The 25,689-nt window shown below is 43.0% G+C and overlaps 1 protein-coding gene across 3 annotated transcripts in view; it reads left to right on the top strand.

Annotated features, from left to right (window-relative positions):
• Positions 1-25,689, top strand: part of GLI3 (GLI family zinc finger 3) — a 279,339-nt gene that overhangs the window by 6,525 nt on the left and 247,125 nt on the right. For all 3 annotated transcript variants that reach the window (XM_062179474.1, XM_062179472.1, XM_062179473.1), the window contains exon 2: positions 8,805-8,970. In XM_062179474.1, coding sequence (XP_062035458.1) covers positions 8,847-8,970 — 124 coding nt within the window. In that variant the 5' untranslated portion in view covers positions 8,805-8,846. The remainder of the gene's footprint in view (positions 1-8,804; positions 8,971-25,689) is intronic.

Here is a 25,689-nt window from a genome sequence, read left to right as displayed (position 1 = left end):
ATTCAGTGGCCAGAGGTGTGGGTCAGGCCAGAGTGTGCTGTTGAACTCTAGGTGTTAAGGTGGAATTCCACTCCAGACCGTCTCACTAGAGGGTATGGAGTTTGGTGTAGGTTGGATTGGCAGTTTTGTACAGTCAAAGGGTGAAAAATAAGACAACTGAAGAATTCTTTTGGTGAATAAGCAAAATTTATAAGCTAAGTGACCAAGGATTAGTTTTGACTAGACAAGCCTTCATTAAAAATCCTACATTTTGAAAGAATTTCCTTTAAAATTGTAGTTAAGATTCAAAAATCAAAAGTTTGAAAATTGTAAGGATAAATTGTGGCAAATAGTAGTTCACAAAAAATACGTTAAGTACCTTTGGGATATCTATACCTGATTTTAACACCCAGCAAGTGTTGGTCTAATATTTGTGATGGTTTAAATGTAAGTTGCTATTCAAAGAGTATGCACTTTACCTAAGTTTTATTGTAAACACACACACACACACACAGTTCTAGGAAGTCAAAGTTAGATAAATTTTGTAAGAATACTTGAAGTTTTTGTTTTCTTCTGGAAATGTGTGGGATCTTTTAATTGCAGCCAACCTCAGTGAAGTGAGGCAGGGACACATTGGATCAGTAGTGATGTTTTTGTGATACTGGTGGAGCTTACAGGTTTTCGTGAGCTTAGCTGATCTAGACCCTGATAGCTGACTTACAGACCTCAGTTTCTGTCTGCAAAGGATTGGCTGTTTGCAGCTAACCTGCAGAACGTGGGGGTGCCAGTTGGCTCCACGTGGTTGCTCATTCTTCTGTGGTACCTGTTAGGCAAGCTGCTTCCTGCAACATGTAACCAAGCACATGGGACTCATGTTGTACAGTGTTGCAGAGCTGAGAAATAATAATAAGTAGCAGATTGAGACTTTATCCTCCCCTCAGTGTTTCTCATTGCTGCCAATCTCCTCTCTTGAATATACATAGCGGAAAGGTAAAACGGGAACCCACACTTGTAATTTCAACTGTAACAGCAATGGTGACTTTCATGTCCAATGAGCTTTTCAGTGGTTGAAGAAAAATGAGTGGATTTCTTAAAAGTTTGGGTGTAGGTCATTTACTAAAACCAAATTCACCTAATCCATGGCTGGGCAATTATTTTCTCTTGGGCTTATTCTGTTCCCCTTAGGGGCATTCCATTTTGGGATGTCTGCCACAAATACTGCTTCCCTGCCATGAGGGGCAGAGAAGCAATGAAGGGGAGAAAGGCTGAACACAATAGCAGATTTGGGGACCCTTCTGTGATTCCAGTACAATGTGCACTGAGAGTAGCTTTTTTATTTGCAGTTAAGGAACTAGGCATTCTTGAAGAAGAAAAAAATCTCATGTGAAGATAAAATGATTGTACATTAAAAATACTGTGATTAAAAATGCATGAAGATTTCATTAAAGGACTTAGGGTGTTTTCCTCCTTTCCTTACAGGGAAGGGAGAGGAAGACGGGAAATCTTGGAAACTGTTGGCAGGTCACAAAGGTGTTGCATGTCTAATTGATTTTAAGTTCAAAAACATATTTTGAACCCAGGGAAAAGGAACCACGTTACAAACCTAAACAGGGCTTATGGCGTTCATGATTGCCTCCAATGTTTTGAATTCCCTACATTCTGCTTCTTCGAACTCAGGCTTTCCCCCCATTTCCAGAATTGATCTAAAAGTTGAAATCAGCATTAGTTTGCTTCTTGATTTTGTAAAGCTGTTTCTCTTCCTAAAGAATTTATTTCCTTCAAAAATGAGTTACTTCAAAGCTACAGGGAGGCGTAAAGAATTTAATGGAAATTTTACCTAAACACTTGGTGAAGAGTAACATCTTGAAGGCACAGCTGACCTGCTAGTAATCAAGTATGAGAGAAATGTCACTCCTCAGTGGTACAGGGAAGGCTGCCTCTGAAAATCCTTATCCAGGCTGATTTTTTTTTTTTCTTTTAAGCATTAGCACATTGGGGAGATCGTTCAGCTTATCGATATATAGAGGCAGGTGTAAACAATTGTGATTTTTCTGGAAGAAACTTAGTCCACCGGAGCTGAGCTGCAGAGAGTAATTTCTCACTTAAGGCCCAGTCGCGGTGCTGCTCTGCCTTTTGGAATGCCTTCCGGTGGTGATCTCGCCTAGACAAGAGCTGCCTCATCCCATCAGAAACTGACTGGGCTATCATTTAGCAGGTTTTTCACTTGTTTTAAATCTTTAAGTGCATAAAGAAAAAAGAGTTACTGGCCACGTTCAGCACTTCAAAACAAACATACTGGACTAGGAAAATAAATGAGTTATGTACACTGCTGCTTCGTTTTAGCCACGATGGGAAACTTGGTCCCTTCAATTCAAACATCGTTTTAAAGGTTGGCTTTAGCACTGGTGAGCGATTAGACAATAAAGGAATTCTGCCTGCACGTGGGTCAGGGGCTTCACCGCAGAGACCCACTGGGGAGAGCCTGACTTTCGCACATGCTCCCAGGGTTGTGATTTTTCATGCTCTCTTCCTACTGCAGAAAGCCTGTGGTGCTGTTAGGGTTGAACTTGGGGACTGCACTGGGGGAGGGGGGTGTCTGTGCCTTCAGCATCCCTGAGACCCCCATGTATTTGTGGCAGCTGGTGAAGATACACACACATTTGGGAGTCGGGTGAACAGGCGGTGAGTTAGAAGTTTTGCAAGTGATGTCCGCGCCCAGCGGTGTGCTAAAGGCTTCCCACGTGTTGTTCTGCAGTGCCTTGTTACAGAGAGGCACACGGGGTGGGGGTGGGGGTGCACTGCGAGATACGCCGAAAGTTGGCCTCTCTCAGGCCCGCCGGTTTAATCAGCAGTGTGAATGCAGCCAGGGCCGCCCCTGCGGACGTGTGCTGGGCTTTTCGCAGGGCCAACCGGAGAGCGAGCGTGCAGATGCCCGCGAGCCTTCCCGAGGAGCGGGGGAAACCTCTCCGACCTAGCGATGCGGCCGCTGCGGTGCGCTGGGGAGGCACGGCCGGGCACTGCGCGCCCGCCCGGGCTGGCCTTGTTCCCCGAAAGGCTGCTCGCGGCGTGCGGATCCCAGCGGCCCCCGACACCCGGAGCCACCTCTGAGACACGCGGCGCGCGGGGGCCGGACCCTCGGCGTGGACCTGGCGCGCGGGCGTAATGATGATGGATGCGGCGACGCCGCGCTCCGAGGGCGCTGCTCCGCCCGCGCCCGCTAATGAATTGGCCGCGCCGGGCCGGGAAAGCGACGTCCAGGAAGGAGTGGGCGCGCGGGGAGAAGCGCTTAGAGGTGTGAAGAGCAGGCGTTGCCCCTGTTCCACGCGACCTGCCAGGAAAGTGCTTCCCGCAAAACTGACCGTGAGCGCAGTGGTCTCAGAAATGGACCAACTGCTACCCCGCACCGCCTCTGCCACGGCAGCTCTAAGGAGACTGACATTTAAAGTGTGGGTCCCCGCAAGAACCTTTGAATTGGGTCCATGTGACTGTTTTTCTCTTGCTTTCAAACCCAGACGTGCGTCACAGCATCACCTGGTCTTGGGGCCCAGGAAACTGAATGGCTTGTGTAGTGGGAGGGGGAGGCAGGTACAGATGTGTAACTGTGCAAGCAAAGGCGCACCTGCAGGCAGGTGGCGGGTAGGAGGCGGAATAGGTTTAAAATGGGGTCTGGAATCACTGTGCCCCTGGCTTGGGCCTCTGGGAGGTGACAAAAGGTTCAGGGGCAGTTGCCTGGGAGAAAGGCTGGACTGTTGGATCCTGGGAAGCAATGCCCATTCCACCTTTGCGTCTGAAAGCTGCAGGCTTGATGCAGGAAGCATTCACTCCCCGAGCGCTTTTCCTTGGTTGCGGTGTTGCTTTTCCCGCCCACATATTCCAGCTGTTGGGACTCAAACATCAGCTAGAAAACATTTCCCCCCCAAGCATGAACAGTCAAGGGGCATGCCAGCAACTCTTGCATGTAATGTGTCAGTGGTGAAAGGCATTGACAGAGCACCGAGGAAACTGCACGGGGAAAGCCTCATTTCATTCACGTCTGGAAAACAGTGGCATGTTTTCCTCGGAGAAAAGTCTTTGAAGTGAAGCAGAACTTCAGATTTTTCCTTGATACATAGGTTCCAAATAAATTATGTTTGATTACTTAAGAAACTCCAGGTTTTTTTTTAAAAGCAGTGCCAGGGAGCTCCTTCCCCAGCTATGGCTTAGGATTGCGCCAAGATTTCATGGGTCCCTTCCATCCCGAATGCTTCAGGAGTCACCCCAGGACTGCTCCCAGCCCCCTCACTGCTCCCTGACAAACCCTGCTGCACCACTGGGAGCAGGCACCCTTTCCTGCTCGCCACTCCACCTGCACAGTTTCAGGAGTTGTGGGCGCCTAAATTGTGAAAACTTTTTCCATTGTGACTGACAGGGACACAGTTGTGTTTGTTATCAGTAAAATAGGCTGAAATAATTTATAGAGATGTACAGGAACCAGATGTCTGCCTTGGCAAGGTGCCATTTTTATGGCCCCTTCCAAGCATAAGACACGCTTTTAAATAATTAGTTACTAACTAATGAGATCCACGAATAAGTTGTCAAAATAAAAGAAAGAAGTAGACTCTTGAGTGACCAAGGTCCTGTGTTTTAAAAATTCCATTTCAGATCGGGGGGGGGGGGGTGGTGGTGGTGGAGAATAGCAGTTCCTCTTCTCTAAGACCATTAATTAGTGTGATTGCAGGCAGTGCCTGCAGCTTTACCTGTTCTCACAGGAGCCTCTCCCTCTGGTGATGAGCACCGGGGGTTTACTGCTTTGTTAAAATGAAGTCCTTTGCCTTGGGGGAAAACCCAACTACTGCACAAGAATCAAGTCACTTTGGTGACTTCTGTCCTGACTGCTGTTAATTAGCTCCCTCTGTTACGGGAGAGGCTTGCTGCTCACCAGGAATCTATCTCTTGTCCATTTGTGTGCTTCCCTGTGCAGTTTTAACTTAGTAGGCTCTTTGCCCAAATTCAGCCAATAAAACTGTGTTGACTTATTTATTAATTTATTTGAGAGGCAGAGAGAGAGAGAGAGAGAGAGCTCGCATCTGCTGGCTCACTCCCAGGATGCCCGCAGCAGCCTGGGGGATGTGAGGACTCAGTCCAGGTCCCCCACATGGGTTGCAGGAGCACAGTTACTTCAGCCATCACCAGAGTCTACGTAGTAGGAAGCTGGAGTTGAGCTGGGTTCAGGTCAGGAACCCAAGTACTCTGACAAGGGATCTTAACCAGACTTAACCAGTCTTTTAATCTCTATTTTAAATGCCTGCCCACTATGTGTGTTTTTAAGGAAACAGTTATGGTACAGTAAGTGCTTGTTTATCTCAAATGGCTAAAAATGGAGTGCTTTGATTAATTAACTATTCTTGTGAATGCTTTTAGCTTTTATATTATGTACCAGTTTTCAGGGAAACACTGGATATAAAAGAAAATGTGTGTAGCTGATTTAGTGAAGAGTGAAGTCACAGGGCCATCAGTGTGCTCATCTGTTTACTCAGTAAGCGTCCTTATGGGTCCCAGGTGCTGAGAGCGGGGAGGCCAGTTCTTATGGTGCTGGTGGTGAAGGGGTGGTGCAGAGATGGACACTCAGCGAAGACTTTCCCAGATGAAGAGTGTACTGTCATGGTGACCTGTCCTAGCACAGCTTTGTGTGATCTGTTGGAATTTGGTACTCTGGGGGGCAGTTCATTCCGTAGTTTATCCAATCAGCAAACACTTCGGTGATTACCCACTGCATGGGGTTTATAGCGCTGTAGACAAAAATAAACGTGCAGAGCAGCTTGTTCAAAAGCTTGAGTTAGCCAGACAGTAGTGCTTGTTGCAATAGAGGTGGCTGAGGCGACGCTCCAAGAAAAAGACATAAAAGACATTGCCTCAGGGACTGGGCCCTGGGACCTGAATGAGTAGCAAGCATTGTAGCAACAGCTGATAGGAATGGTTCCCGTGCTCCGCTGAGAGACACTAATGTGGATTGGGTCGAATTGTCCTGCAGACCTTTAAAATGATATTTAAACCGTTTCGATGAATCATTAAAAAAAATGAAAGAACCATTCTGAGATAATCAGATCTGGAATGGACCATCGAAAATTTCACTTTAAGGATTCTTTATCCCAGTTCATGGGAAAGCCTGCAGGGTCTGTGATGCCTCAAAAATGAGATATGTACTTTTGTGTTGAAGGGCATTTTTAAAGATTCTTAACTTTTAACACATTCTTAAGAAGGTCGATCCCCTCCACACCCTCAGACAAAATGGCTCAGCCCCACTGTCTGCTTCTGTCACTTGACAGGGAGACACCTGAGGTTCAGCCACAGGTTGCCCTAGGTGGTTGGCTGGACAGCTCCAGGGGCGCGGGGACACACTGGGAGCCCTGGGGAGGGAAGTCCACAGCAGCCTCTTCACTGTGGCACTTCCTCAGTGCTCTTTGGGGATGTTTCTGAATTTGGAGTGGATCCTGCTATTGATATGTAAATTTAACTTAGTGCTTCTTTTTTCTGTTGGGTTCTACAAAAGCTGTTCTTAAATAACTTGTGTGTTTTTACAGTGAATGACACTGGATAATCTCAGAAAAGAAATGGAATTTAGTGGAAGAGCTGCTGCTACAGTGCCATGTGGCCTCTGGTTCTTAAGCTTTCTAGTCACTTGAATGCCAGATCAAGGGGAATTTATTGTACAACAAAGAATTTGCAGTTCCTATGCAAATTTGAACTAGGAATGACTAAAATTATTTCATCTGTTGCTTTTTTTTTTTTAATTTCACTGATCACTGTTTCGATTGACCACAGTGGTGACGTCAGCTAAAAGTGGAAAAACAGATGACTAGACCAAATAAATACGCACCATGAGTACCACAGTCTAAATAACTTAAAGAAAACATGGTAGAGAGGGTATTTTCATCTTCTTTTGTATTCTTTCTTAGGTGTAGAACATCACTGCAAAAAGTGAACATGCACCAAATGGAGTGAAACTTAGGGCAATTATCACATGAGTTAAGTTAGTGAAAGGTAGACGAATGGAACTTGTCTTTAGTTAAATTTAATTATTTCCTAAGTCATCCCAGTGTTTGCTATCAGTGATCATTTGACTTTTCCTTGTGGGATCCAGGCCATGTTGTGCAGTTATCTTTGTTTGAAAAACGTAACTCAAATGAATTGAAATGTTCTTGTGTTTCAAGAAAGTGTCAAGTTTTAAGAAAGTTTACCTGAATGAATTAGAACTAAGGGACACATTTCAATTCAGATTTTTTTTTTTTTTTTTTTTTTAGGATTTATCTTACTAATTTGAAAACCAGAGTTAAGAGAGAGAGAGAGAGAGAGTCAGAGACAGAGAGAGAGTTCTTTCATCCACTGATTCACTTCACAATGGCCAGAGCTGGGCCAAGCAAAAGCCAGGAGCCAGGAGCTTCATCTAGTCTACCACATGGATTGCAGGGGCCCAAGCACTTGGACCATCCCTTTCTGCTTTCCCAGTGCATCAGCAGGGAGCTGGATTGAAAGTGGAGCAGCCAGGACTCAACCAGAACCCATATGGGATGCCAACATCAGCCCATATGGGATGCTGTCATCACAGGTGGCGGCTTTACCCACTATGCCACAATGTCAGCCTTCAATTCAAATATTTTAGTAAGAGAACCAAAAATCATTTGCCACGTGACTTGAGTTATCCTCTAATTCAGAACTTCTGGTGGGTTTCGATATAAGAAATTGTTGAACACCCCTTGGAACATTGAGTTAATGATTAAAAGCCTGAGGGCAGGATATGCTGCTGCTGGGGATGCGTGTATCCTATAAGGAGGTGCCAGTGCAAGTCCTGGCTACTCTGTACTTCTGATCCAGCTCTTTACTAATGCTCCTGGGGGGCAGCAGATGATGACCCATTTACTTGGGTCCTTGTGACCCATGTGAGAGACTCAGATTGCGTTCCTGGCTTCTGGCTCTGACTTGACCCAGTCCTCAGATGTTGTGGGCATTTGAGGAGTGAACCAGTGGATAGAGGATCTCTCTCCATCTCATCCTGTTTCTCTGTCACTCTGCATTTCAAATAAATAAATCTTTTAAGAAAGAATTAAAAATCATCTCCAGCTTTGGAATTTACTGATGCTGCTTCCTATTGTTGGCCACCTGAAGAAACAATTCATGAGTCTGGCTTAAAAGAGTAACATGGGGCCGACACTATGGCATAGTGGTAAAACGGCTGCCTACAGCACCTGCATCCCATATGGACACCGGTTCAAGAACCAGGTGCTCCATTTCCAATCCAGCTCTCTGCTGTGGCCTGAGAAAGCAGTAGAAGATGTTCCAAGTCCTTAGGCCCCTTGCACCTGTGTGGGAGACCCGGAAGGAGTTCCTGGCTCCTGGCTTCAGATTGGCCCAGCTGTGCCAGTTGTGGCCATTTGGGGAGTGAACCAGCGGATGGAAGATCTTTCACTCTCTCTTTCTCTCTGCCTCTGCCTCTCTGTAACTCTGCCTTTAAAATAAATAAATAAAGCGTAAAAAAAAAAAAAAAAAGTAACATGACACTGAGGTTCACACGAGAGACACAATTGAAAACTGAGCATTAGACCATTTGATCGCCAATGCCCAGTAGGGAAGGTTCCTCTTTGGGGACCTCTCCCTTTGTTCTGTTTCAGTGTGTATGGGTAGAATTAGCCTGTCTTGTGAATGTGACTTTGAGACATTTTTGCCAGAAAACCTGTTTCATCCAGATTTTGAGGCTCTTCTGTGGTGACAAGTGCAGCGGGCCTTTGCCTCTGAATGAGTTTCTTTTCCCACCACTACTGGAAGCTGATTGTGCTGTTGGTGTTTTGCAGGCATTCCTGGTAGAAAGAGAGCTGAAGTAATGAGAAGACAGCATGGAGGCCCAGTCCCACAGCTCCACGACCACTGAGAAGAAAAAGGTGGAGAGTTCCATAGTGAAATGTTCCACTCGGACAGATGTGAGCGAGAAGGCCGCTGCCTCCAGCACCACTTCCAATGGTGAGCAGCCACGGGGATGACCAGCAGCCAGACCTCTAGTCATGTTCATGTTCTCTGCATTCCCGGCACGTGGAGTGTTTGTACCTGAACCACAGTGCTTGTTCCGTGGGAGGCCACAGAAAGCCCATGGAGCGGAGGGTGGGGGGTGGGGACTGCGCCTCCGTAATCTCTATTTTGGCACCGGACCTCCATGCTTTCTTCCAGATTTCCTAATTTGAGATGTAAATGTGATAGGATATTTATTATAGGAGGTCCCTGTTTTGGCATTTTTAGAAATCATCTTGATTAGTCTGGCAAGAGTTCAAAACACTTTGCATTTCATGTGGAAAGTTGATACTAGTCGGGATAATTAGTTATTACAGAAGACACAAATGTAGTCATGTCAAAATTAGTGGCAGAGTTCTTCCCCCCTTCTCGCCTCCTCCAAACTTTAAGTAGACTGCTGTCAAGGTTTTAAAACTTGTTAATGGTTGAACCTCAAGATAACATCAGGATCTGAGATGCAGGTTTTGTTGTTGGCTTATACAAATTTAGTTTCCTTAATTGTATTCAGATATGTAGAGCCACTATTTCCATTCGCCGTATTTTATATCTCTCTTTTTTTTAAATTTATTTATTTGTTTGAAAGTCGGAGTTATAGAGAAGTAGAGACAGAGGCAGAGAGAGAGAGAGATCTTAACATCGCTGGTTTATTCCCTAAATGGCTGAAATGGTCAGGAATGGGCCAGCCTGAACCTGGAGCTTCATTGGGGTCTCCCACTTGGGTGCAGAGGCCCAAGCACTTGGGTCATCTTCCACTGTCTTCCCAGGCACATTAGTAGGTAGCTGGATCAGAAGTGGAACAGCCAGGACTCCAACAGAAGCCCATATGGAATGCCCATGCTGCAGGCGATGGCTTTACCCACACTTCCACAGTGCCAGCCCCTGTATTTTACATTTTTAAGCTAAATGTTGAGAGGCATTTCATGCAAGCATGGAGCATTGAAGATAAACTCTAGAGCCCCCTCTCGTTAAAACAGACTGAATATTTAATGGTAACCTCCACTGCTTTTCCCAGCTTTTCCATGCTGTAGGCCATTAATGCCTTTTCTTTGTACAGCTGTCACGGCCAATCCTGGCCTCCGCACTCCATTTTTCCACTTTCCCTTAGGAAGATGTCTGGTTACACTGATTTTGATGAGCCAGGCTGCTACCTCCCTCTCTATGGGCGTGCTTTATTTTTTTCCAAAAGGAATTTTACTAGGTTGATTTACAATCTTTCTTTGTACAATTGGAGTGTCAGAATCCGTTTTTGGAAGGTAACTGCAGCCCAGAACCCCTGCCTCTAAGGACAGATATTCCTTAGAGCAACCTGGCTGTGTGCCTATTCATGCCCATGGTCACGGCCGAGAGTTTCTGCTTCCTCTCTGCTCTGTGCCCGTCTGTGCCCATGGCTGAGAGTCCGTGCTTCCTGTCTGTACTGAATTTCATGAGTGGGCATCGCTAGTCATGCCAGGGAGACGGGAGGTCCAGGGGGGTGGGTTGGGTTTGGAGGCTGGCTATGAAACCTGCTGGCTAATGAGTCCAGTTTTGCATCGATCCTTAGGGAGATATACTTATGTCTGAGTTACAATAATGAATTTACTTGACATGTCTGTGAAAATATGTTTATATTTCACTATTTGTAGTGTTTAAAGTCAGGACGGGAACTTAGTTTAATTAAGCCAGAATATTTGCATCATTTTTCCCTTGTGGTTATAGCAGCCATACTTCTTTTTAAAAGGAAACCAATTTATCCTGTTTTCTTTTCCTGGAATTTGTAAAAAAAATGAGGCCTATTTATTATTTCAGAAATAGAATTGGCATATGCAGTGATGGTTACTTGATATACGTAATAGTAATTTCGCAGGAATAAATGCTTTCTGTATGTTATGCTTCATGAAACATCAACATTTGGCTCCCTTTGTAGTTCACAGTTTGTGTGAGAGTGCGTGAATGCTAGTGTGGGAGAGTATGGGTGAGTGTGTGAGCATGAGGGTGAGTATGAGTGCTCATGGACATGAGTGAGTGTAAGAACGGGGAGAGCCAATGCCGCTTGGTGCAGGAGGCCACTGTGCCTACAGAAGTCACTGTCAGAGTCTTTTTTTTTTTTTTTTTTACAAAAGCAAACATGAATTTATTACAAAGCATAGAAACAATATTAATGAATACACTGAAGGACTAGTCTTGGAAATAGGAAATAGGCAAGCCCAACTAGGCCAATCAAATAAAAACAGATAATGCTATATTCATAAAATTTGGAAGTCATGCAGCACTTGCTGCTGCACCACCCCTCCCATAGCAGGTATGGTTCCCACGGCTGAGTTTGTCTTGAGCCACTCTTTGACCATAGGGTCCCTGCAAGATCTTATGGAGGGTGACTGGTAACAGAATTAATATGACCAGCTCCATGGCAGCCCACAAGACACAAGAGAAAATGAGCCAGAGAAGGCGCAGTCGCGACTTACAGAAGGGAGCCCTGTTGTTGGAATTAATCACCCTTCTGTGTTCTAAACCACCGTCTGCTTTCCTGCCCCAATCACCTGTGCCCTTGAACCCACATCCCCTCCTAACTGTGAATCAATCCTGGCCTGTGTGGGAGCAAGCCCTCATTAGTCAAGTTTGCAGGGTGCACGCAGAGATGAGAGCTGTGTAGAAACCCCTGAACGCTGACCATTTTTTTTTTTTCAGTGCTCCTGTTTTGTCTAAGGGATTTACTGCTTTTTATTTGGGACAACAAACAGATCCAACCAAATAAAAGGAACATGGAAGTGATATTTTTAAACGTGGGTTGCAACCTGACAGGAGGATTCCAGGGAAATAGGCGAACAAATTCAAAGAGAGGAAAAAGTAAAAGAGAGGACTGTAAACTCTTTCCTTCGTGTCTGTGAATGCTAATCATTACAGTGACTTTCTTTTTTTTTTTTTTACAGAAGATGCTACAGTTTTCATCCACTTAGTTTAGTGCCTCTCTGCAGTCCCAGGATTAAGGGGGTGGGGTTGCCGGAACCGCAGAGCCCCTTTGTTCTGCAGCCAGCCTACCTGGTGGCTTGTGTCCTGCTGCTCGCAGCCTTGGTCACATAGTCTTGTTAGCATCCATCTTTCCGTCTGTCTGTCTAGTCTGTCTGTCTGTCTCAATATTGCAGAAATGCTTGGATGCCTACGCTGAGACCATCCACAAAATGGAAAATGGAATCGTTTGGCTGCTGTAGCAGGTGGTGCAAATTGTTCCTGTTTGTGGAAGGTTTCTTATGCTTAGTTTACAAAACTCCTAAATTATTTGTAACTGAACAGTTAAACATGAATCCAAATGAATGTAGCATACACAGTTTATTTGCTATCCACCATTTCATGATTAAAGCAAGCAAACAAAAAAGTTTTGTTATTGGTGAAGTTGTTGGTTAAGTTGACTTAATTAACTTTTCCAGCCATTATGTGGTGTAATTTGTTCCTGATTGTGAGCCTCCCAGCCAAGCCACGCACATTCCACTGCGTGTCCTTACAGATCTGTTTTCTGACTTTTCTCAACAAGTATCTGAGTAACATTCATGTGGAGTTTTGTTTAAACTTACACATACACACAAGTCAAAAGTATGGCTCAAAAACCTTGACCAGCACTTCGAATAAGCATTTGCCACTTAACAGTGAAATTTAAAATAACACAAGCACAAAACTGTGTTTTAGATTTTGTTTGGGAAAAGAAGAGGAGCCAAATGTGATCTCTGTAACCTTGAAGAACCTGTACCAACATATAAAGGCTCAGCAGTCTTCACCCAGGAACCACCGTGTGCCAACAGATTTATGTGCTTGTAGTTTGATTTTAGCTCTCCACGTTATTTATGAACAAAGGAGATGACATTTAGTTTCCTCGGTATTTCTTAAGTGCAGTGTGATTTAATTTATTAAGTTTGGCGTGTAACATGGTGGCTTTCGCATGAAAGAGGGTGCAATCAAACTTTAGGGATCATCGTTGACTTAAAAGTATCCAAGTCTATCCCATATGCCAAAAGTGCAATCATCTGTTTGGTTCTGGCAGGGATTCATTACCTCTGTAAACTACATGTTGTGTTTTCTAAATTATAAGAGTTTTTAAATCTGGGTCTTCCAGTGTTTTACACACTTTAATTATCCTAATAAAATTCTTTTCAGTGACTTGCAGATCTTGACTTTTTCATTTGAAATATTTTGCTTCATTTTTGACCCATGATTATTCCCTTTTTTAAGGAGTTATCATTCCTGTTAACCTACTCTGCTTGAAATAAAAAGAAACAAATAGTAAATGTATGTAGGTCGTAGTCTTGGGATTTTTTTTTTAAGATTTATTTATTTATTTGAAAGGTGGAGTTACAGAGAAGCAGAGGCAGAGAGAGGTCTTCCATCCACTGGGCCACTCCCCAAGTGACCACAATGGCCATAGCAGTGCCCATCCAAAGCCAGGAACCTGGAGCTTACTCCAGGTTTCCCACGGGGGTGCAGGGGCCCAAAGACTTGGGCCATTTTCCACTTTTTTTCCAGGCCACAGCAGAGAGCTGGATGGGAAGTGGAGTAGCCTGGACTTGAACCGATGCCCATATGGGATGCTGGCACTGCAGGCTGTGGCTTCACCTGCTATACCATCATACTGGCCCCAGGGGATTTTTTTATTTGAACTGGGAGTTATTGGGAACATACCTGAAAGTGATATAAAGCTGAACTTATCCTAATGGTGATGCATTATGAGACCAAAGTTGATAGGTTGATAATGGAGAGAAAGTTGCCTATTCACTGTGATTCTTTCAAAAAGAAGAGCTTGGTCTTTGCTTAAAATAAATTCTGAGAGGATTAAAAGGAGTAAATTTTGTGGTCGTCTGCAAATGCCTAAGGAAGTGCTACCCCCTCCTTTTTTTTTTTGTCTAATTTTTGAGTACTTCCTGATCTCAAGGTTTTTGCTTTCAAGGTGATTGTTATATAGCTATTAAAGAGGAATCTGAATTTTTTGAAGCTAGAATTCATTGGCTGTTCTCTGCCATGAGCTCCAGTCTTTTTAGCCTTTATTATTCTGACTCTGCATGTTCATGTAGACCATAGGTAGGGAGTTTTAGGTTTCTTGCCCTTTCAGATGTCTGACTTCCTTTTTCTTTGCCATATCCTATTAAGGACTTTTTGATAAAATGGATTTAGGTTACAGAGTTTTATTTAGGAGGACACAGAAGTTTGGGCAGAGATCTGTGTGAGTGTAGGTGAATTAAGTTTTCAGTGTCTCAGTATCGTCATCTGTTTAGCGAGGTAATAATTAGACATACTTGGCAGGCACTGTGGCGGGAGATTTAAGTGAGGCCTTGCCTATACCATGCCATAATCATGTACAATAGGCAATAGCCATTGCTATTGGGATAGAGCATTTTGATGCGTTAAATGTTAAGAATTTAAAACAAAAGGATTGTGTTTTCTTGAGTATACAAAGGTTTTCATATTAAGGAGAAAATGTTTGGCAAAAGTCATGGTGAATTTGCTGGACTCTGATGTCTGAAAAATAGTTCAAGATGTTTCATAAATCCCAAATGTGACCAAGTTTGTACATCTCTAGGAGGGATGGACGCAAAAACAGTTTCCTGACCTTTCTTCTAAATGTCTACTTAATTCAGAAAATAGAGAAGACAATTTTAAGAAAATTGCTCTTGGTTTCTTTAACCTTGAAAACTAATGTTGGACCGTTTTATGTCTTTGCATTGGAAACAGCAAATGCAAACCCCTCTACTTGGTTCTTTTTCTGGGGTGAAGTGTTTCCTTCCAGGTGTAATGCCCATTTGTAGGGTGGCTGGTGCAGTGTGAGAGTTCGATTTGATTGTTGTAAAGAGCCGGTGTGGTTTCAGATCAACTAAGTGATGATGAATAACCTGATCCTCCTAAGGGACCCACTCTCCTGGGCTCCAAACCCTCGTATCCCTGAACTCTGGCTACCACTGTGTTCTTTATTTTGCCTGAGTATATCACCTTTCCTGCGGTCACCCAGGCTTGAAACCACACCGTCACCTTTGACCCTTCCCTCGCTCCCACGTCCTGCCAGTTTTGAAGTCCCCGTTAGATTTTCCTCTGTAATTATTCACTCATATGGCTCTTCCGCCCAACCTACTGCACTATACTGTTTAAACCCTCACTACTTAATGCCTAGACAATTAAAATGATCTTTTGTTCAGTCTCCCTGCCTTTAGTCTCCTCTTTTCTCATGTATCAGACCTGCTGCTACCAAATTAATCTTATTACAGCTCTGCTTATGCCACCTTCCTGCCCTAGAATCTTCAGTGACTTCCAGCTACCTGTGAAGCTCAAAGTTTTTAATTTCGTATTGATAGACCTTCCCAAATCCAACCCTCGTCTGACATTGGGAGCTTTTCTGCTCGCACTCTTCTGTCCCATCTCATCATCTGTGCTTTGGCTAAATGAAAGGGCTTTTTGCCTTTGTTCATTGTTCCTGCATAGGAGTGTTTTGTTTATCATCAATGCATGTTTAAATTGCTCTTAGTGGTCTTGTGTTCTTTTGGAAGCTATCTAGTTACACTTGATTTTTTTTTTGTAGTTTTTTTTTTTTATTAATAGATTTTGTACTTTAAAGGAGTTTTCGATCTACAGAAAAAATGAGCAGAAAATATAAGGTTTCCATACACTGCCTCTCCTTCTCCTTTTCCCTTTCTTACTAACTTCTTGCATTAGTGTGGAAAATTTGTCATCATTGATGGACCAGTATTGATACACAGCTATCAACTATAGACCTCGTTTACTTTGGGGTTCATTCTGTGTTATATATTCTGTGGGTTTTGACAAGTACACAATGTCATCATTGTATCCACCATTGTAGTGTTCTATAGGATGGTTTCACCACCCTAAAAACCCCCAGGCTCTACCCATTGATTTCTCCTTCCTCTACAAAACACTTAAGTTGTACATTTCACTTAAGCTTCTCAAGCATAATACTTGGTCTGTCTACCTACACCATTACCACTCCACCCTCACCCCCAAACCCCCACCCCTGCCATCAGCCAGTTCCTCAGCAGATAAGGAATTAGCCTGCGAAATACAACATAGGCCTGCCAGGACTTGGGGACACTGGAGCAGAGGGGCAGTGGGGCAGTGGCTTGTGTGGTACAGCAGTAGACGTGTGTGGCTAAAAGCCAGAATTGGAACATAATTGCTGTTTGATTCTGTGCTAGGTACTAACCTCTCTGACTCTGACACAGTGAGTATGTGAACATATTAGCTTTTGTTACTAATGGTACTCAACTTTTCTAGCAGGATTCAATTTCATTGATACGTTTCATCTCACTTCTTTTAGTACAAAATAATCTGCTGGTAATCTGTGAATGGTTAGTTTTAATCTGATGGTCAGAATTGGAAAGTATTGAATAACAGAAAGTCCTTCCATGTGGTGGTCAACTGTTCCCAGCTTGACCAGCCAGTGCCTGGGAGGAGCCACTCCTGAAATTGGCAAAGGTTCAGATTTAACAAATCAAATGCTTTTAGCCTTTCCTTATCATTCATAACTCCTCAGAGGAATTATCCAGGGAAATTCATAATTTTGTGCTAAAGTTACTTCTGTAAGGGCAGAAGTTTTTTTCTTCTCGCATACATAGCTATTGGATTTCTACTTTAAAAGAACAATTCCTAGGTATTTGGATAATCAGGAATAAATGTCTCTCCTGTTTTGCCAGTTTTCCTAATTTGGAAGGAAAAAGAAGCCACAGCTTGATGCGTTTTGCTTGTGGAAAGTTTTTGGTTGCCTTTGATTACTTGTGATCAGTGGCGTGGGTATTTCACATTTCCAGAAACAACCACTAAATAATAGCAGCTCAAGGGGCAAAATGGTGATTGTGGGAGAAAAATATCCCTCTGGGGAGGAGGAGGCTAGTGGCCTGCCCATCCCCCTCTATTCCCCAAGCTGGGATGGGGGTGGAGCTTGCTTTTCCAGGCACCTTACAGGAGATAGGGGGATGGTAGAAGCCAAAATCCCTCCTGTTTACGTGGAAACATTTCCAAATACATCTGCTTTAGTTTATATTTATTTTTTAAAGTTTACATAGGGTGAAATTCATTTTTTGTGGTGTGCTGTTCCGTGAGCTTTGACCAATCCGTAAGGCCATGTATCCACCACCACAATCAAGACTCAGGATAGTTCCAGAACCCCCTAGAAATTTTGACAAATATTGTGTTTTCGACCCGGCTTAGTAATGTACACCACATGGGGTCATCAGTAATAACAGAAAGCATAGGGACTGTAGTGGCTGTTTGATACTATGCTTATTGCAGATTCTAAAATAAAAAAATATAATTTTTTTAGGCCCAGTTAGTGGTTCTTACTATTTTTTTTTTGTTATTTTTAAACATTTCATGTAGCGTTTGTAGTACAACCAAATATTCTTGTAAACTGCTCAAATGTGTCACCTAGTGTTTCTCGCAGCTGAAGGTTATTTTGAATGTCCAGTTAATGTACATTTCAGGCCGGTTTCAAACTTTATCTTATGTTTAAGACAACAAGCCTGTTGGATTAATAGTGGCTTTTGTTGTTTTTGATACTTAGAATTAATTTCGGGAAAAATTTACAATCTGAGCATTTCATGCACCTGTAGCCTGGAGGAATAGTATCAGAGATGTGGTGGCTAAATCCTCCTGTCCTTTTATAGATGGGGCTTCATCTCAGGGCACATTTTGATATAAAACTTACTCCAACTGCAACCTAGGCTGTTATTTTTTCCTTTCTTGCTCTTTTCTCGATTTCTTAGGCTCTTTCCTCTTCCTGGTCTCTTTTTTCCTTTCTTTTTCTTTTCTTTTTTTTTTTTTTTTCCCTTTAGTTGTAGAAAGTTGAGTTCCATCCCAATTATGAAGTCTTAGGAGACCATTCCCACATGGTTCCGTAAATGGTAGCTTCATCCTGCCTTCTTTCATCTTTCTCCCTGCTCTCTGGCTTGACAGCTGAAAAGGTCTGACTGTGCCACACAATAGTTTGATTGGTTTCTCTGGGGGAGACTTTTCCCTGCCTCATCATTCGCCAGGCAGGTGGACCAGAAAGTCTCTTGATTCTTTTGTTGCCTCTCAAAGTCCGAGGTCTTTGAGTGAATAAATCCGCCGTCATGGGATAATTTGCTAAAAGGAGACTGAAAGATGTGAGAGAAAAGCCTCACTACTTGGGTGCTGCATTAATGAAATAACAGGGCCTTGGAGTTTGCAATTGAAAAATCACCAGGAATGCAAGGGGTGGAGACGGGCTTCTTTCCCATAATCAACTTTTAGTTCTATCTGTGCCTTTGCTGGCCTGCAGGCCTGACTGTGTGTGCGTTTGTCCCCATGTTTCGGGGGACAGCCCTGCCCAGCTGAGAGCCGTTTGGGTGCTGTGTCTAGTTAGTCATTAGATTATTACTAGTGGATGGAAAGAATTCCATATGACAGAACTAAGGTTGAGTTAACACAGGACGAAAAGTAATTTACAGATAGGCCGTCCCCAGCCATCTTTGTAGCCCCTGATAAGGTTTCATTTCAGAATGGATAGGCGACATTTCCACTTACGGGCCCATTCTGCGACACCTGTGATAACAGCTTCTGGATCCTAATTGAAATTGGTTTCAAAATGGATTTTCACTTTTCTCTGTCTGTGGAAAATATTGAATGGACTCAGAGCTGCCACAGAGAACCCCAGACCTTGGAAAATGGAGCGGGAAGCTGGGATCATCTTTCATAACAGTGTCGATGATATGACAGTTTTGTTATCTGTCTTATTAATGAAATCATTGATCACCTGATGAGGGAGATAATAAACTACATTCCACCACTGTTCCTGAAGCTCAATTAGACTGGCATTACAAATAAGCCGTGGAAGAAAACAAACAACAGACCGAAAGTCGCGGAGGTCAATTAAAACTTTTCATCTCCCAAGTGACCGGTTCAGAACGGAGATTGTAATCCAAGTATTTTAAAACCGTACAGGTCAACATTGTATTCCAGGACTTCATTTTTGGTCCATGTAGAGTAGCTAGGAGTTTTATTAAGTAAAATAGGAAAAGCAGTAAAGTAAAATTTATCTTAAAAATATGTCTTCCTTTGTTAAGTAAATTTCGGAAGTAGGAGGGGAAGTTCTGCATTGTGCCGTGCTTTGTGTTGGGGGTGGGGAGGGAAATCCCGGACTTTTCCTGCCTCCATGGAGAAGGGATTTGGGCCTTGTCCTGGGTAGGTATATTGGGCTGGGAAGACCAAACTGGAGGGCTCATAACCCAGGCCCTTTGAAAGAAAAGTAGCTTATCGTCCCCTCCTCTCCTAAAGCGCTTTGGGAATCCTCCTAAGACTGGCATTAGGCTTGGGTTTAATGAGGTGGCTCTATTGTTTGGTGTCGGCTGCCCTGGAATGTGCTCTCTGCCCCTCCAGAAGGCGGGGAAGAGACACTGGTGACTTCTCCTGTTTCACGGTGAATTGTATTCGTAGGTGTTTCTCCGTTCTCAGTGCCAGCAAGGATCAATCCAGTCCCATCGGAGCCTGAAAGAGGAGCTGTGATCAAAGGCGCTAATGATGTCACTGATCTCTGCTGATTGATTAGGAACAGAAGTTCTAGAGAATTTGGCCTCTCCTTATAATTTCAAATTCATTAGTGTCTACTGTTAGTGTACCTAGCTCTTAATCAGCGAAATTACAAAATGAATGACATTGAAAATACTGTATTTTTCTTCTTGACCTGTCGATGACTACTTTAAAGCTCATTGGAGCAGGTTACACTTTATAAGCAACATTCCTCCTTATCCTGTAAAGAGGGAGGTTTCTCTGTAGTTTGGGTTAAATATTTTGGAATTCTGCATATAAATTGGGACACTAATCCAGAGGGAAGACATTTTCCTTGCTTCCAAAGGACTTTAACCGTATACAGATAATTACTTGTTAGATAATCAATGTATAGATTTACATGTTTTATTAACTTGGAAATTTAAAATTTAGATATTTCCTGTGCAGATTTTAAAATCTTTTGAGTTGTTTTTATGGAACTATCTAACTTTTTCTCCTGGCCTTGCAGGAGCATGATGTATTTCCATATATGTATTTATCTCTAAAAATAAGTACTTTTTTTTTGCTAAAAGGTGAGAAATCTTACACTGAGGAAGATGTAACTTAAAAGAGAAAAAAAAAAAGAGAAACTGGGCGAGTGAGAGGTCTCTGTGAAGCTGTTCCTGACTATACTGTATGCATTGGCTTAGATCCACATAGAGTAGGGATTGATTGCAAAAGCATAGGAAAAAATTCTGTTTTGGAAGGCGCTGCAGCCCAAGAAAGAAAAATTGAATGGAAAAATGGAGAATGTAAATAATTATTAAGTTACTGTTACCTTCTGTGGTTTGCTGTTGGTTTTCAAGGCCTCTTGAATCATGCATGCTTACAGCTCATTCTTTTCACAGAAAAGTTCATTTTGAGGACTGCTCTCTGAGTAGGGCTGATAAATGTGTTTATAGTCTAGGGCAGAGATCATGCAAATGAGCCTTGGGGAGAAGATGGTGTGGTAATTACAAATACTAAGCTTTAATGCATGTCAAAGACTCCTCTTTCAGGGAGTATTTTTTGTTCTCTTGGCAGGGATGAGAAAAATAATCCAAGACTCTTGCCTTTTGCTTACGCAAAAGAGAACCTCTAGAAACAGTACAACAGTGGCTGGTTAAGATAATGGAACTTTAGCACTGTAAATGTTTTCTGATAAACTGTGAATCTAATATTCAATTGAAGGTTTCTTCCAAGCATTTAAGTACTAGGAAACACACAGTGGCCCATTTCACATTGAGTTTAAATCAAACCTGTCTTTAAAAACTAATGTTTCTAGGCTTGTTTTCAAATCCTGGCAAGTTTCAGAGCAGTAGAAAAGTTCCTTTCCTATAAATGTTGACAGCAGTTCCTGTGTAGGCTAACAATGTTTTATAAATAGAGTTTTCTTAGCAAAAACCATATGTATGCCCAGTGAAATAATCTCACATTTATTTATGTTTTGATTTATAGAAAACATGTGCCCCTTGACAAAGCCTTTGGGCTCTTTTCCTCAATTAAAAGGAATCATGCTTGAAAAAATAGCTACCATCTTAATGGGAAGCTTTTTCACATAAATTCAGTGCACTTTCTTTGATCAGTTTCACAGAAAATCAGAATATTTTCATCCATCAACTTGATCCCCAGAATTGGGTGAATTGGAAAAAGAAGATTCTTATAAATTGTCTACCCATCCATCTACCTATCCATCCATTTATATCAGCGTATAAATTGGTGAGATGTTGGATAGTGAAAAAATTAAAGAGGCTGGGCAATATGGGAATGATAGGATGCAATGCTACAGAAGAAAAATTTTTGTTGCTGGTTCTTGCTGGTAACTTTAGTGTTGGTATAGTAGAAGGCAGACCTCTGTTTGGTTTGAGTTTTATAGGCTGGACATCTTGTATGTACCTGTTGCTAGGCCCTCATTTGGTTACCTGCCTCATTTGATTACCAGACAACACATCCTAAGGAAAGAGAGGTTAGGAAGAAGGCTGGTAAATTTCTTACCTCTCTCCTTGTTTTGAAAGAAAAAACCTGCATAATTTTATTTAACAATGTAATCTTTTGTTTTCTAATTTTTAAAAAAGTTCAGATTGGGAGTGAGTTGTGGAGAAGAAAAATGGTTTCTTAATGAAGAAGCAGTTATTTTAGCTGGGGCCAGGTTACAGCTTAGCTGCTCTTTTAGACCAGATCTCTGGTATTCATACTATTGGGGTGGGCTGTGTGGGTGGGGAATGGAGGGAGTCTGTGCTTGTTGAATATGGAAACCTCATAATACTTGAAATATAGATGCGACCAGTATCAAATTTTATGTAAAAGTGTTAGCATAATTTGTTATATTATAATTTGAGAGACTCATTTTTGAATCAAAGTGAGAGATAATGTGCATTTAGCAAAAGGGTGAAGAGTTAACTTTTCATAGAAATTCTGTCTCATTAGGGTAATGTCAGTTTTCTAATCCCTAGGAAACACTGGCTCCTGTCTCCATGTGGTCATAAACAGGTACTACACAATGGCAACTATCTCATGACCAATATGGTGTCTAAGAGGAATTTATCAGCTTCCACAAAAGGGTGACTTAGCAGACAATCCAAGAACCCCTGAGGTTCATACATGGGCTTCAGAGATTGGGTGAACTCCTTGGGATATTTTGTGTAGCATTCTATGACCATGAGTCTATTTCCTCTTTTCAAATTCTTAAGGAGATTTGTGGTTCAGTATTTTCCAAAAGCTCTCTTCTAGAGTGGATTGTGGATCTTTAACATTTTCCAGGAAAATATTTGTTGAATGATTAGAATTGCTCTTGAAGGCATGATTATCTATAAGAAGTAATCCTCCCAGTAACTAGGGGACATGGAACTGATTCTTTTCATACAGAAGGTGATGTGATAACCACAGTTGTAATCCGGCTAACTTGGTAGAGACTGCACATTAGAAATTCCAAAGACTCTGCCTTGCTTATCATTTATCTCTGAAAATGAGGGGCTTCGGTCATGTGTTGGGAAGAGCTTCCCACTCAATACTCTGCAAGCATGATATTCACTTTAAGTCCCATAGGAATTTTGAAGTTTGTGCAGTGACAGGAAAGGAGTTAGGTGTGTCAGAGGGGCTTGAAAGGAATGAGTTAATATAATCTAAGTTGAGGAAGAAAAATTCCAAGTTCTCTTTAAACTGTGTAAATCACATGGATGGGCCCATCTTGGGTTAAAAGTCAGTGAAGATGTAGCATAGGCAAATAAGGTATCACATTGTTGAGTCCCAAAAGCAATTCTAGGTATTCCTGAAGGACAGTCTACAGATATCAGTTTCAGGTGCAAATCCAGGGAGATTTCTTCCGAATCTTGGCTGAACTGCTGATGACTTCAGATCATTGCCACAACAGCAGTTGATCCTCTGAAACGCAAGCTGTGTGTTTCCCCGATTCGGACCTGGTATCCTCCATTGCCAACCCAAGCGTCCTGTACTGCTTTTCCTGGAGTCTGTGTGTGGCTGCTAGGAAGAACATTTTGACTTTCCTGTGACTAACTCCTCCCAGTCCATAACCCTCCTTTAAGCCTCTTGAACATCCTCACAGAGTGCTTCACATAGCTTTCTGTTTGGCATCTGGTTTTATGTTAGTTATATTTCATCACGGCTTCATTTAGAGCTTTTGCAAATTTCTTTGATGCTAATTTAGTTGCTTTAGACTTCTTGGAGTGGAAAAAAGAAACAAAACCAAGAGTACAATAAACTTTGATTACCAGACCCCTAAACACTGAACCTCTAAAGTAACCCATATTTGTAATTTATGCATTGAGAATGGCATTTATAGGGGGAAGCTGGGCAGCGTTATTGCCGAAACTTTAGGCAGCAATGTTGGGATGCAGCAGAGGGAAGGGTGCAAGGCGCCACTCTCCTTGGGGACTCCTGGAGAAGATGCTGTGTCGTCTAACGAAGATGTGATGCTTCCATGACAGCAGTGATCAGGATAACTCCTTCCAGGGGCGGTGTTTGGCCGAACAGTTAAGGTGCTGTTTCAGACGCCTGTGTCTCATATGGAAGTGAGGGCGTTCAGTTTCCATTTCTGGCTCCTGAGTCCAGTTTCCTGACAGTGCTGACCCTGGAGGTCAGTGGTGATGGCTCATGTAATTGGGTTCCTGTTACCCACCTTGGAGACCTGAATTGGGTTCCTGGCTCCCTGAGCTGGCCATTGGCCTGGGGCCATTGTTGACATTGGAAGAATAAGCCATAAGACAGGGGTTCGCTTTCTTTCTGCCTCTCAAAGTGTATCTAATAAGGGCATTTTAGAAAGTGTTTCAGTAAAAATGGATCCTGAAGCAGCCTGAGAAATGCAGAACACTTCTCACCTGACAGCATCGAGCCAGGCTGCTTTCTGTGCCTGAGCTCCGAGCCATGCATGCTTCTCCCCGATTCCCTCTGTCTTAGACTTGTTTTGGGTAATTTTCCTAGAAGGAATACCTGACCATTGGGAATTTAGAGATGCAAAAAGAAAAAACACGAACATGGCCTGGCATTTTAGAGATAAGCTTTGTTAACTATTTTCAGTCTCTTTTCCTGGTCATTTGCTATTTGGCCTTGTTCAGGGGACTCCCCATCATCATGGACTTCTCTCTAACAGTCTTTAATGGCTGTGGGGTTTATTTACTTAGTCCCCTATGGCTGAGCATTTTTTTTGTTTCTTCCAGTTGTGAGTGAGTAAAAGGTTACGAGAATCTTAAACAGATCTGTGGGCTCTGAGTACATCTTCCCAAACGAGTTCCAAGTAATGTGGCATCCCAGGATGGGTATTGTGGCGCTTCAGGTTAAACTGCCAGTTGGGATGCTTGCAAAGCATATCACAGTGCGTAGGACCAAGTCCCTGGCCCCTCTCTGATTCAGCTTCCTGCTAATCTACCTGGAAGACAACAGGTGATGGCCCAAATACTTGAGTTCTTGCCATTCATGTGGGAGATCCAGATGGGGTTCCTGGTTCCTGACTACCCTGGCACAGTCCTGGCTGTTGTATTTGGGGAGTGAACCAGCAGATGGAATTTCTATCGCTCTGCCTTTCAAATAAATAAATAGACAAATAAATCTTAAAAAAAGAAATGTGGTGGGGCCAACGCTGTGGCGCAGTGGGTTAACACCCTGGTCTGAAGCGCCGGCATTCCATATGGGCACTGGTTCAAGACCTGGTTCTTCCACTTCCTATCCAGCTCTCTGCTATGGCCTGGGAAAACAGTAGAAGATGGCCCAAATCCTTGGGCCCCTCCACCTGTGTGGGAGACCCAGAGGAAGCTCCTGGCTCCTGGCTTCAGATTGGCACAGCTCCGGCCATTGCAACCAATTGGGGAGTGAACCAGCGGATGGAAGACCTCTCTCTCTCTCTGTCTCTCCTCTCTCTGTGTAACTCTAACTTTAAAATAAATAAATAAATCTAAAAAGAAAAAGAAATGTGGTAACTCATATTTCCACCAGTTGTTTATGTGAGTTCTCATTTTTAGAAACACTTTACATTAGTGATATATATTTTAAAGAAAATACGATAGGGAGCCATCATTGTGATGTAGTGGGCTAAGCCTCTGCCTGTAGCACTGGCATCCCAAATGGGCACTGGTTCGCGTCCCAGCTGCTCCTCTTCTGATCCAGCTCTCTGCTATGATCTGGGAAAGCAGTGGAAGATGGTCCAAGTGCTGAGCCCCTGTACCCATGTGAGAGACCTGGGGGAAGCTTCCGGCTTCAGATCAGCCCTGCTCTGGCTGTTGCGGCTGTTTAAGGAGTGAACCAGCAGATGGAGGACCTTTCTCTCTGTCTCTCCTTCTCTCTGTAACTCTGCCTCTCAAATGAATAAATAACATCTTAAAAAAAAGATATGATAGGTGAAAACCCCACTTGTTTCTAACTTTTTTCAATTGAGTGCAATACACAAAAACATGTACATAGCAGAGGTGAGCAGACTAAAGAATTTTCCTGAAGTAAACACACTATGTGAACAGATCAGGAACGACCTTGTTCCATCTGTCCATTCTTCTTTTTTTTTTTTTTTTTTTTAAGATTTTTTACTTATTTATCTGACAGGTAGATTACAGACAGTGAGAGAGAGAGCGACAGAGAGAAAGGTCTTCCATCTGATGTTCACCCCCTAAATGGCCGCAATAGCTGGAGCTACGCTGGTCCAAAGCCAGGAGCCTCTTCCTAGTT

This window comes from Lepus europaeus, chromosome 20, assembly GCF_033115175.1.
Source record: "Lepus europaeus isolate LE1 chromosome 20, mLepTim1.pri, whole genome shotgun sequence".
Lineage (NCBI taxonomy): Eukaryota > Metazoa > Chordata > Mammalia > Lagomorpha > Leporidae > Lepus > Lepus europaeus.
The sequence above is the reverse complement of the archived record's forward strand: the minus strand, read 5'-3'. Positions and strand labels throughout refer to the sequence as shown.